Here is a 12731-nt window from a genome sequence, read left to right on the forward strand (position 1 = left end):
TATAAATACATGATACATATATATATAAATACATTATATATATATATAAATACATGATATATATAAATACATTATATATATAAATACATGATATATATAGAAATACTTGATATATATAAATACATGATATATATGTACATATATTATATATATATATAAACACATGATATATATATAAATACATGATATATATATATATATAAATACATGATATATATATATATATAAATACATTATATATATATATATATAAATACATTATATATATATATAAATATATGATATATATATAAATACATGATATATATATATATATCATATATATACACACACACACACACACACACACACACACACACACAGGTTACATGGTAAACACATCTCAGCCTCTGCTACATGTTTACGACCCATTTTTTTAAAATATTACTACATTTCCCAGAAGCCCTTTAAATCCCCAACAATGCAAGTCACGCACTGACGTCACATCACGTTACGTTAACGTAGCACCGCCGCAACGTAATAGCGTTTCATTGAAGCAGCATTGTAATCAGTAGACATGGCGGCTGCAGCAGTGGTGGAGTTCCAGAGAGCTCAGTCTCTCATCAGCACGGACCGAGACGCCTCCATCGACATCCTGCACTCCATAGGTAGGTGATCCGACGAGGTTATCAGATAGAAACTATTCCTCTGAACACCGGGGTTTAATATATCTCGCTCAGTGTTGTGTTGGGCGGCGAGGTTAGCATGCTATGCTAGCAGGTTAGCATGCTAGCTAGGAGGTTAGCATGCTAGCTAGCTAGGAGGCTAGCATTGCTAGCTAGGAGGTTAGCATGCTATGCTTGGAGTTTTTTTTTTGTTTTGTTTTTATTGAGTAATGTACATTACAATATGGCATCGTACAGAAAAGTCCACAACTACAAGCGAACTGACAAGCCTGGAAATTGGCATACAGTGCATAAGAGTGTGGATGAAGAGAGAGCAAAAAACAAAAGTAAGGGAATGTGGGAATAATAATATATATATTATATATTTACATTTATTTATATATATATATATATATATATATATATATATATATATATATATATATATATATTTATTTATATATATATATTTATTTATATGTATATATAATTATATATATATATATTTATTTATATATATATATTTATTTATATGTATATATAATTATATATATATATATTTACATTTATATATATATTTATATAATAGTGCTATAAACAAAAACAAAAGTAAGGGAATGTGGGAATAGTGCTAATAGATATAGTAGTTATTATATATAATGTATATTATATATATATAATAGTGCTATAAACAAACAAAAACAAAAGTAAGGGAATGTGTGAATAGGTCTAATAGTGCTACAGGGGTTCTCTGTAAGGTTAAGGTCCTCAACTAACATTGAAAGTTTCATAGCATTCTTTTTCTTCATATGTTTCAGAGATGAACAGTAAAGACACAGCTCCTTATGAAAAACAGAAATTTGGTCTTGATTTCAGGAATCTGTTTTTATGTATATAAAAAACTTTCCAAGAATGATTATGGATTATTGATTGCCAGGTCATGTAAGGGATCTTTTTCTCATATTTTCCTTTTGTTAGATTATAAAAAATTACAAATCTAGTGGACAACCAATAATGCAATTAATCATCCCAGAAAGCATTAGCAAAAAAATACATTTATAAAATAAATATTCTGTAGTTTCAAAGTGTTTCATCAGACAACGAGCAAGTGTGATCAAAACCAAAATGATGTATTAAGAACTCAGCAGAGGGGTATATTATATAGTTCACTGATAACCTTAAAGTGAAACTCCTTCACTTTGGGTGCAATAGGGAATTTGATTTTAGCTAAGAGGTTAGCATGCTATGCTAAGAGGTTAGCATGCTATGCTAGCAGGTTAGCATGCTATGCTAGCTGTGCTCAGTAGCTGAGCCGGTGCTGACTCACTGTTGAACGGTGGCTAACGGGAACTGCTAGTGGCTGATAGCTCGTTATGCTACCTGTAGGCCTGGTTGTGAGATGTGTTAGTGTAGTAGTAAACAGCAGTGTTGTGTTTGTGACTCTGTAGTCTGCTCTAATGTTGTTGTGTCATTGACTACAGTCTCTAAGCTAGCTACCGTTAGCTCATCTCCAGACTGTCATGCTAGCATGATGCTGCTGTTGAGGCTAACAGTCTTTAGCTTGTTGTCAGAAGAGCTCTCAACACAGTGAAAGGCAACAAGCTGACACAGTGGAAACAACTACTGCATTATGTTGTTATTAATGTGACATATATTACTAATTAGATAGGGGTTTCTGTGTGTTTATGGTTCCACAAACATATGAAAACAGCATTATGGTGTACTGTAAACAGGTCTAACATTTCCCCAAAAGCATCAATCAAACTGCCTTGTCACTACAGCCCACTGGCTGTCAAGCAAACAATTGAATATTGGCATAATATATTAGTATTGGGCAAGCATTTGGGCATGCATCTTATACAAATATATGATTTTTAATTTAAAATTGAAGACCAAATGATTTATATGAAACATTTAAGAAGCTGCAATCAGAGAAATTTAGTTGTTTTTCTCTTTAAAAAAATTATTCAAACCGATTTAATTGATAGAATAGCTGGAAATTAATTTAGTAGTTGACAACTAATCGATTAATCGTTGCAGCTCTATTATCATTATCATATAATCTCAATATTACTCAATGTTGGGTCATGTTGTTTACTCTATAAGAAAAAATGTGAAAAACGCAGATCACAATGTTTTTCTTTTTTCATAAAATATCTGTCTGTCAGAGCAACAGTCCACAACCCAAATATATTACATTTACAATTATACAAAGTTGAGAGAAGCAGCAATGTTTGGGTTTTCATTTGTCAAATGTTTCAAAAGTCGCTTAAAGGGTCATTTAATTGCTGTCTTGTAATTGCTTTTCCCCATGTTGCAGTGAAAGGCAGCGCTCTGACAGAGTGAAAACAACTACAGCATTATGTTGTTATTAATGTGACATATATTACTAATAGGCCAGGGATTGCTGTGTGTTTATAGTTGCACAAACACACGAGCATATGAAAATAGCATTACGGTGTACTGTAAACAGGTCTGACATTTCCCATAGGCATCAATCAAATTGCCATGTTACTACAGCCCACTAACTGACAAGCTGTACTGTTTGTTCCTCTTCAATATGACTGTTGCTCTGACATAGAAAGATAACTTGTGGGAAAAGAAAAACATTGTGATCTGCATTTTTCAAATTGTTTCTTATAGAGTAAACATGTACATGAAACAAATTGTTAGTTGCATACATAGTTGTTAGATTGGTGTGTGGACCCAGTATTGAGTAATATTGAGATGATGTAAATAGAGCTGCAACGATTAATTGATTAGTTTTCAACTACTAAATTAATTTCCAGCAATTTCAATGAGCAATTAATCAGTTTGAGTAATATTTTAAGAAGAAAAAAAACTAAATTCTCTGATTCCAGCTTCTTAAATGTGAATATTTTCTGGTTTCTTTACTCCTCTATGACAGTAAACTGAATATCTTTGAGTTGTGGACAAAACAAGACATTTGAAGACGTCACCTTGGGCATTTTTCACCATTTTCTGACATTTTATAGATCAAAATACTAATCGATTAATGGAGGAAATAATAGGCAGATTAATCGACAATGAAAATAATTATTTGCAGCCCTAGATGAAAATACAAAGGGTCATGTGACATCAAAAACATTAAATGGGACTAAGTCTGATGGTGGTTTCTAAAGCTTAAAAAGTCCAGGACTCACACCAATTAAATGAGTGTCTTACATTGGTTTCTGATGTGAACTTGTTGCCTTTCGTTAACAGTGAGGAGAGATGTCCAAGAGAACGATGAAGAAGCTGTCAGGGTTAAAGAACAGAGCATCCTGGAGTTGGGGACACTCCTGGCCAAGACGGGACAGGCTGCAGGTAATAGTCAAACTTTGATGTCCATCTGTGCCAGTTTTTTACTTTCCATCTAAGCCTACAAACAACCTAATGGATCTAATTATATCATGTTTCTAAAACATTTTGTCTTTTTTTCTTTTTTCGTGGCTGTCTCCAGAACTAGGGGGTCTGCTGAAATTTGTGAGGCCTTTTCTGATTTCCATCAGCAAAGCTAAGGCGGCCCGGCTGGTCCGCTCTCTGCTGGACCTCTTCCTTGACATGGAGGCAGCAACGGGGCAGGAGGTTGAGCTGTGTCTTGAATGCATTGAGTGGGCCAAAAATGAGAAGAGAACCTTCCTACGACAGGCTCTGGAGGTAAGGAGGTCTAGAATAAGCTTGTGGATGCTATAAAACGGAATAAAAGTAGCTTAATATGCCATACCATATTTCCCATAATTTCATTTTTTCCTGAAAAAACAATGCAATATCAGCATGCTTCACTGCTAAAATCTGAAAATAAGGCAAATTTTCCCTTCTGGCCACCATGACCCTGTTAACTGGGAATAGCTCATGTGTAACGTAGAGGAAAACTGCAGTATACAACTGGATATCACTGAAATATAAAGTCTTCATCACCCTTTTGGAGAACCTCAGTGGACAGCTGCAAATGAGAAGTTTGATGACATTGTGTAGGCAAATGTTTTTTTTACAACTTATAGCACATCAATCATGCTGTCGGACGTTTATTATTTGCATTATGTTTGACACCTTGATTGCTGATGAGGCAGAAATATAAAATACAACCAATCACAAACAGCTGATGTAATCTTCCTCTTACCCAGCCCTACTTAGCGCCGACATACTGTACAACACCCTTTATGATTAATGATAGTGAAAACAAAGGTATATCCTCAAACATAAATAGCAGCCGTGGGAGGGATCAAATTTAAAATGCTGACTCATGGAGTGGAGATGCTGTGATTTCAAGCAGATTATGGTGAAGCATTTGGTTGTTATTAGATATGCAAACTGCCACAGTGGCATTACTTTAGGTTAAAATCAAATAAAGACAGGACCTTGATGAGTGTGATGAAGCAGAGTTGTAAAGTTTCCCGAAGAAAGTAACAACGAGAGATGCTAATACAGCTACTACACACTGCCGTCTATGATGATGTCACCCTGCTATAGCAGCCAAAATGGACTTTGTGGCCAAATATATGCCAGCAGTTTCAAAGTTTTAAAGTGTAGAAGAAAACTATGTAATGACACTGGCATGTACGAATGAGTGAAAGCTGAGAAGAGGGACGCTCTTCAGACAGGCTGGGGTTTGCCTCAGGGCACACATTATGAGTAATGTAATAGGAGTAAAACAAAATTACTAGAGCTGTCAATCAATTCAAGTATTTAATTGCATGATTGTCTGTAGTTAATTGCAACATGGAGTGGACAAGTATGCTGCTTTATGCAAATATATGTATATATATATTATTAGAAATCAATTAACATTACAAAACAATATTGTCCAGAAACCCTCACAGGTACTGCATTTAGCATAAAAGATATGCTCAAATCATAACATGGCAAACTGCAGCCCAACAGGCAACAACAGCTGTCAGTGTGCTGACTTGACTATGACTTGCCTCAAACTGCATGTGATTATCATAAAGTGGGCATGTCTGTAAAGGGGAGACTCGTGGGTACCCATAGAACCCGTTTTAATTCACATATCTGGAGGTCAGAGGTCAAGGGACCCCTTTGAAAATGGGCATGCCAGTTTTTCCTTGCCAAACTTTAGCGTAAATTTGGAGCGTTATTTAGCCTCCTTCATGACAAGCTAGTATGACATGGTTGGTACCAATGGATTCATTAGGTTTTCTTGTTTCATATGATACCAGTATCTTCACTCTAGCTTTAAAACTGAGCCCGCTACAACCTAAAAATCGCAAGTTGCGTTAACTTAGACAGCCCTAGTTCTATGTATAAAGTGTAGAAAAAAACTATGTAATGTCACTGCGGCATATACGAATGAGTGAAAGCTGAGAAGAAGGACGCTCTTCAGACAGGCCAGGGTTTGCCTCAGGACACACTTTATGAGTGATGTGAGAGGAGTCCAAAAGAATTACAGGAAACTTTGTTAATAGCACTACGATGAGCTCAGGCTGAGAGAGAGAGAGAAGTCCTCTAGTACTTAGAATTTAGGAATAACGGCTATTAGGAATGTATTTGTATTTTGAGCCAACATGACATGTTGAGATATGTAATGAAGTTTTTAATCTATCCAAAGCATTGGTGGTGAACATCAGGTTTGTGTGTCACTTTCCTAAATACAAACGCCACAAGTTTCTTTTCAGACCGACATTTTGCACCATTTAACAAACATGTTCCGACAGTAGCTTCAGCTGTGAGGTAATCATGTAATGCGGCTTCAGAATGCAGCATTTCAAGTCAAATGATTATTACTTATATGCGTTGGTGTGAAGTTCCACCTCCCTCTGGCACTTTCTGTAAGAAGTAATTCTAGGAAATGTAGGACCTGTCTGTTAATTTCTTCCAAGAAGCGTGTGAGTGGCATTTCAACATCTTGCTGTTTGCCATGCTTCACAAACATTGACATTTTTGAAGGGCCACCATGACACCAGCAAAAACGTGTTTATTCCATCATGTGTGCGAAAATGTCAGTGAAATCTTTTATGTCTGTAGAGCATGATGGTTTCTACCTGCTCAGGGACTAAAGATGAAATTAGCTAGTAGCTAAATCTGGTACAATACATCTCTTCTCTATGAATGAGATAGCTTAAAACCGAAAGACGGGACTCTTAGCTTTGACCTACTCGGCAATCCCGTCTTTTGGTTTTTGTTATCACAGATATCCTGGTAGTTTTTAGTCTTCCAGGTCCATGATGCATGTTGCAGCTCTTGTACAAGGCAATAGATTGGCACAGATGCTCTCTGCTTGTCTAATGGCACTCTCTCTTCTTTCAGGCACGACTGATCGCGCTCTATTTTGACACCAAAAGATACCCGGAGGCCTTGGCGCTTGGTGAGTGTTTAGAGGCAAAACATTTTTGGTAAATGTCAACATCTGTCTCCTTCCTCAGGGACTAGCAAAGAGCATATCAAAAAGTTTATACCAACAAAGGGTTTGCAAAGCAGTTAGATGTTTTTACTTATAACGAGAGGAGAAAGAGCAGCACATATCAGGACTATAATGTGAACATTTAGCCCACTAGCTATTAACTGAATGTTTTACAAAGTTATTGCAACAGTTAATGTGCATGACATTAACTCATGTTCATTTTCTCTCTCCTCAGGCACCCAGTTGCTCATGGAGCTGAAAAAGATGGATGACAAAGCTCTTCTGGTCGAGGTCCAGCTGCTTGAAAGTAAGACGTACCACGCTCTCAGTAACCTGCCCAAGGCCCGCGCAGCCCTCACCTCAGCCAGGACCACCGCCAACGGCATCTACTGTCCTCCGAAGCTCCAGGCAGCTCTGGACATGCAGTCAGGTCAGACGTGTTCACTATTCTCACTTCTAAAGCGGTCCAGTTTCTGTGTGTGTGTATGTGGTGGAGGTAACGGATTGGTGGCGTTTATCACAGCCGGGAAACTGAGAACTTATTAATTATTATTTGTATTATTGTTACAGAAAATATTAAAGTTATTGAAAAATAATTATCAGTTACAACATAATGATTAGAACTTGTTTTTACTGATTTCATTGCTGTTTGTCAGCTTTACTTCTGGTACCTTGGTAGGAAAAACAAACTACTAGTATTTATGATAAAACCACTGGGGGGCGCCAGGCAAGTCTGAAATACTGTATGTGTGAAGAGTTCAAAGTCTACACAATGTCTTATTATTACATGGTGTCACATACTGGATGATACTTTTCAATCTCCCCTTTTGTCCTTGTATTTAAAAAAGCATGCTGGTGTTATAAACTGGTCTTTTTCTTAATATATATATAGCGATGATCAATTTCATGGTGGTTTAGAGTAGTAGTTCCTTTTGGGGCCCCTTTTCTATCATTAAATAAACTGAAAAAACCCTGACTAAGTGACACATTTAATATTATGTTCAATACATAACAAAAACAGTACAGAAAACTGATAAACGGTACAATTGACCCAAATAGTGAACGTAATAACTGCAGGAAATTTGTGTAAAACGAAGGATTTGGATGAATTTTAGCAGATTATTTCCTGTTTTTTCCTGTTATTTTTTAGGGACTTTTAATGCAGTTCTCTGTATTATGTATTATTTTTAACAATCATTCACAATTTAATTTAATTTCATGAAATGCTGAGATATAGGCCAACAGTATATTTAAAAGTTGTCTTACACCCCTTAAAATCAAGACTCCTAGTCGGGGTCGGGAACCCCAGGTCGGGTTTAGAGTAATTCAACTTTTGTGGTAATCATGTGATACACCGCGGCTGCATCATCAGGAAGTAGAACTCTTGCATAAAGTATTAAAATGCGTTAATGTATTATAATTAATATGACTCAAAGCTGTCCATGAAGCAACGCTTCCTCTAAACAGCTGCTTGGAAATGAATATCTGTTGCGTTCTGCAGTGACTCAGCTCATTTAATGCTGATGGCCATCTCAAAGTCACACCGTTTGTGTTTAACAGTGTGACTGGAAGGGCAGAAGAGCTGCGAGGCATCATGATGACGGTATCATGGTTATTCATGACTTTACAACTCGGTGTGAACTGGAACAAAGAGACGCAGCTTTTGGCTAATTCTTCTGTAATTTACAACATTTTGAATAAACGGTCCTTTTAGGGCAACACGCGGTGAAAACCATCACACGGTGGTTTTAACATTTCTCTAATTTGTACAATCACAAAGCAGCTACAGTGTTCATCTCCAGCAGTTTGTGTTGGTATTTCACGGTGGCTGCAGCGGTTTGACCATAGATGTTAACTATCACGCTGTGTCATCTGTGTTGCAGGGATCATCCACGCAGCAGAGGAGAAGGACTGGAAGACGGCCTACTCCTACTTCTTTGAGGCCTTCGAGGGCTACGACTCCATTGACCATCCCAGAGCCATCACATCTCTCAAATACATGCTTCTGTGCAAGATTGTCCTCAACTTGTGAGTAGAGCTTAAAACTCAACGTACAATGCTGTAATGTTTGCTTTGAATCATTAACATTACTGAGTTTATATATCTTATTATTTCAGACCAGAGGAGGTTCAGGGCCTGATCAGTGGTAAACTGGGCCTGCGACATGCCGGCCGACAGGCAAGTACCATCATTTCCTACTGGTAGCAGATTGGGCAAAGCAGTGATGTCAAACATCTGTTGTTTTTTCTGAAGGTAAACTATTTAATGAAGCTGGTTTCTGTAGATAACATTTATCCTTTTTATCTTTATCCATCCAGACAGACGCACTGAAATGTGTCGCCCAGGCCTGCAAGAACAGATCATTAGCAGACTTTGAAAACGTAAGAATCCTTTCAGTCCGATCAAATCTGAGTTAACGGATCTTCATGCAGATGAGGCAAATCTCCATTTATCCTCTTTGGTCTGCTGCTCTGTTTGCCTGCTTTCTGATCTGTGCAGCACACACACTGATTAGCTTTTGCTCCTTGACTTTTAGTCTGGATGATTATACCTGCTGATATAACGGCTGAAACCTTTTCTTCCAAGTGTTGCTCAACATCAAATGCATTTTAATGAAGGGGTTTTGTAGCGTGCTTCTGCACAAATTGTCTGACTGTTGGACTATTTTCAGTTTTTAAAGTCAAAATTGTGCATCTTCCCTAACAGGCCCTAACAGAGTACAGAGCAGAACTGAAGGACGATCCCATCATCAACACTCACCTGGACAAGCTGTACGACAACCTGCTGGAACAAAACCTCATCCGAGTCATTGAACCCTTTTCTAGAGTACAGGTAAGGACGCGCTAGGCCTCACTTTACGAAGGAAACGTATCACTCTAGTATTATACAACAAAGAGATGAATGATTATTTAATGTGCCTCTCCTTCTGTTTTCAGATAGAACACATATCAGGTCTAATCAAACTGTCAGAGGTATGTATATTTGCAGTTAAGACATTTTTTCCTGAGTGTTAAAACCATCATTTATATCTGTTAAAATGTGTGTTTTAATATTCATTTCTTTTCTTGTTTTATAGGGGGATGTTGAGAGGAAGTTATCGCAGATGATTCTGGACACAAAGTTTCACGGTAATTGGAATCGTCTAATTCAATCAGACTCGTGCACCTCAAAGACATCAAGAGTCTTCAGTGTGTAATATATGTTTGTGTTGTGCAGGAATCCTTGACCAAGGTGAAGGTGTCCTGATCATATTCGATGAGCCTCCAGTGGACAAAACATACGAAGCCGCCTTGGAAACAATTCAGAACATGAGCAAAGTCGTGGATTCACTTTACAACAAAGCCAAGAAGCTGACATAGGTAAAAAAAAATATATATATATATATATTTCATTAACTCTCTGAGACCCACATAGACCCTTTTATCTCTTTTTTTAGGGGGGTACAGGGGGGTCTTTAGGGGGAGATAGCAGGTCAACAGTAGATGTCACATAGAAGTGGTGTATATCATCTGAAAACTGGGAACCTGAAGATTAATTTGAGATGCAGTTCAGCACTGTGTGTCAAGTTGTTCTAGTTCGTGCACATTCATTTTTTTCAGAGAAAATTACTTTCCTTTTCCCGTCACATGTCAATGTGCACGCAGCATCAGGCTCAGGTATCCAGCTGGAAAACAACAATTCAATTAACGTTAATCTAACGTAGTTTTAAAATGTTTTCATGTATGAGAAGACCCAAAATAATCACTGTAAGCAGACTACTTCATTACCATAAGCTAATTATTTAAACAGCATTTGTATAGGAATGATTCAGTCCCAAGCTTTTTGATCCATATAAGCGGTTTCCACTGTACACCTTTTTGGAATATGTACTGTATGCAAATAACTGCATGTTTGTTGCCCCAAACTGCATGTGATTATCATAAAGTGGGCATGTCTGTAAAGGGGAGACTCGTGGGTACCCATAGAACCCATTTACATTCACACATCTGGAGGTCAGAGGTCAAGGGACCCCTTTGAATATAACCATTCCACTTTTACTCTCCTCAAAACTCGTAGCATTATTCAGCGTTCCTGCGATCCTGCTACTGCCTCTTAAAGACAGTAATGTCAGCCGGCCCGGGTCTCAGAGGGTTAAGAAGCATTGCTTTTATGCTCTTCCTTTATTCTCTACTAAATGTGTTGTGTTTGGTCCTCAGAGCAGATTGCCACGGCGGTGCGATGGAGGAACTGTGTGTGTTTGACCAGCGTGTGTAACATTTTAAGACGGGGACGAGGGAGAGCAACAAGAAGTCCCACAAACTGCAACAAACAGGATTCCCCCATCAAACGGACAATTTCATCACTTCTCTTGTTGGTTTGTTTTTTTTCCTCCTTTTAATTTTGATATCTCTTCAGGATTCTGTAAAACACTCAGCGGCCAAATCAGGCCATCAGGGAATATTGTACAACCACAATAAAAAAGATGAAAAGGTTTAAGAATACATATATGTTTATATCTGCTATAAGGTCGGGCTCACCAAGCTGACTCCAGTGCAACCTCATAGGTGCAACATTGACCTCTGCGGCCTCGGACTCTGCGTACGCAGAAACAAGGCCTTCTTCTTCTTCTTTTTCTTTTTCTTCCTGTCCATATCTTTCAGAAGCACATTTCAGTTTTTGGAAGGTTGGGATACTCCTTGGGAAACTGAATTTTGGTCGAAGAGCTCCCCGTAACTTCTTTTTTTCCTCACCATATCAATGCCAACAGTTAAGTCCCCGCTGTATTTCAGATATGTATTAAACTCACTTGATTTGTTTTTGGTTTTTGTGTTTTTGTTTAAAAAAAAAAAAAAAAAGAAAGAAAATCTGATGTTTGCCACGTGTCTGCCCACCCTGGTTACGTTTCTAGAGCAGACAGGATGCCATTTCACCACTTGTGCCACTTTTTGGGCGCTTCTGTTTGCCTCAGTGTTCGGGTGCGATATGAAATCGGAGGGCAGAGGTGGAGATGTATTCATCGCCTCTGAGCGTCTGTGAGTTCCTCCGCCCCTGAGTGAGCAATTCTCCATTGTTAGTTCCTAGCACTAGTGTGGTATGCTAGTAACCAAACAATTTGTATGGTTTTGATTTGGTTTTGATTTTTTTTTTGTTTTATTTTACTCTTATAAAGACATTTTCAAAATAAATATTTTGTATTTTAAGGATTTTGTCTTGTCTCTTGCAAAATAAATTGCTGAGCTACGATATTTGTTTTACAGTTTGAGGCTGAGACGACTGCTGGGGATTTACATGTTGTCTTTGTAAATGCACTCGTGAATGGGAGTGTGACCCAGAAAATGTATCTGAGGTGAAGTCAAAGGGAACGTATCCAAGTCTGAAACAATTCTTAAACAGGAATCCAGATGTTGACGCTAAAAAATACAGAATTCACCCACCGAGTCTCTTCCTCCTGCTGCTATATTTGTCACTAATTTGAAAAAGTAAGGGCATTAAATCAGTTAAACGGACAGGTTTGGATTGTCTTTTATTTTGATTCAGCATGATTACCAGACCCGTGTTGTCAAACTTGGGTACAGGCATGTTTTTTATGGCAAAGTTTATCACCAGAGCATCTCCAGGTTTAGTTCTACAACCCTTTTCCTGCTTATCAGAACAGATTAAGATGTTCCTTCACACCACAGTGTTCAAACAAGAGCCTCAAAACGCAGGATTTCTTTATTCTTTTCCTCTCAAGACTTATAAAAGCA

At 37.7% G+C, this 12731-nt stretch overlaps 2 protein-coding genes across 5 annotated transcripts in view; both read left to right on the forward strand.

Moving 5' to 3' along the window:
- Nucleotides 1-12731, forward strand: part of armc7 (armadillo repeat containing 7) — a 143408-nt gene that overhangs the window by 104769 nt on the left and 25908 nt on the right. The gene's annotated exons all lie outside the window — the stretch shown is intronic.
- On the forward strand, nucleotides 490-12185 carry psmd11b (proteasome 26S subunit, non-ATPase 11b). Of its 3 annotated transcripts, none has more exons than XM_074619338.1 (13): nucleotides 490-647; nucleotides 3870-3971; nucleotides 4108-4304; nucleotides 6912-6969; nucleotides 7241-7435; nucleotides 8889-9033; nucleotides 9123-9187; nucleotides 9328-9386; nucleotides 9712-9837; nucleotides 9942-9977; nucleotides 10082-10133; nucleotides 10222-10364; nucleotides 11202-12185. In XM_074619338.1, exons 1-12 carry the CDS (start codon nucleotides 557-559, stop codon nucleotides 10362-10364), a joined length of 1269 nt encoding a protein of 422 aa, XP_074475439.1. In that variant the 5' UTR covers nucleotides 490-556; the 3' UTR covers nucleotides 11202-12185. The 3 variants fall into 3 exon arrangements, with proteins under 3 accessions (XP_074475439.1, XP_074475440.1, XP_074475441.1); XM_074619339.1 differs by having other exon boundaries at nucleotides 11207-12185; XM_074619340.1 differs by having other exon boundaries at nucleotides 9123-9183; nucleotides 9324-9386.

Source organism: Sebastes fasciatus, chromosome 20, assembly GCF_043250625.1.
Source record: "Sebastes fasciatus isolate fSebFas1 chromosome 20, fSebFas1.pri, whole genome shotgun sequence".
In the NCBI taxonomy this organism is placed as follows: domain Eukaryota; kingdom Metazoa; phylum Chordata; class Actinopteri; order Perciformes; family Sebastidae; genus Sebastes; species Sebastes fasciatus.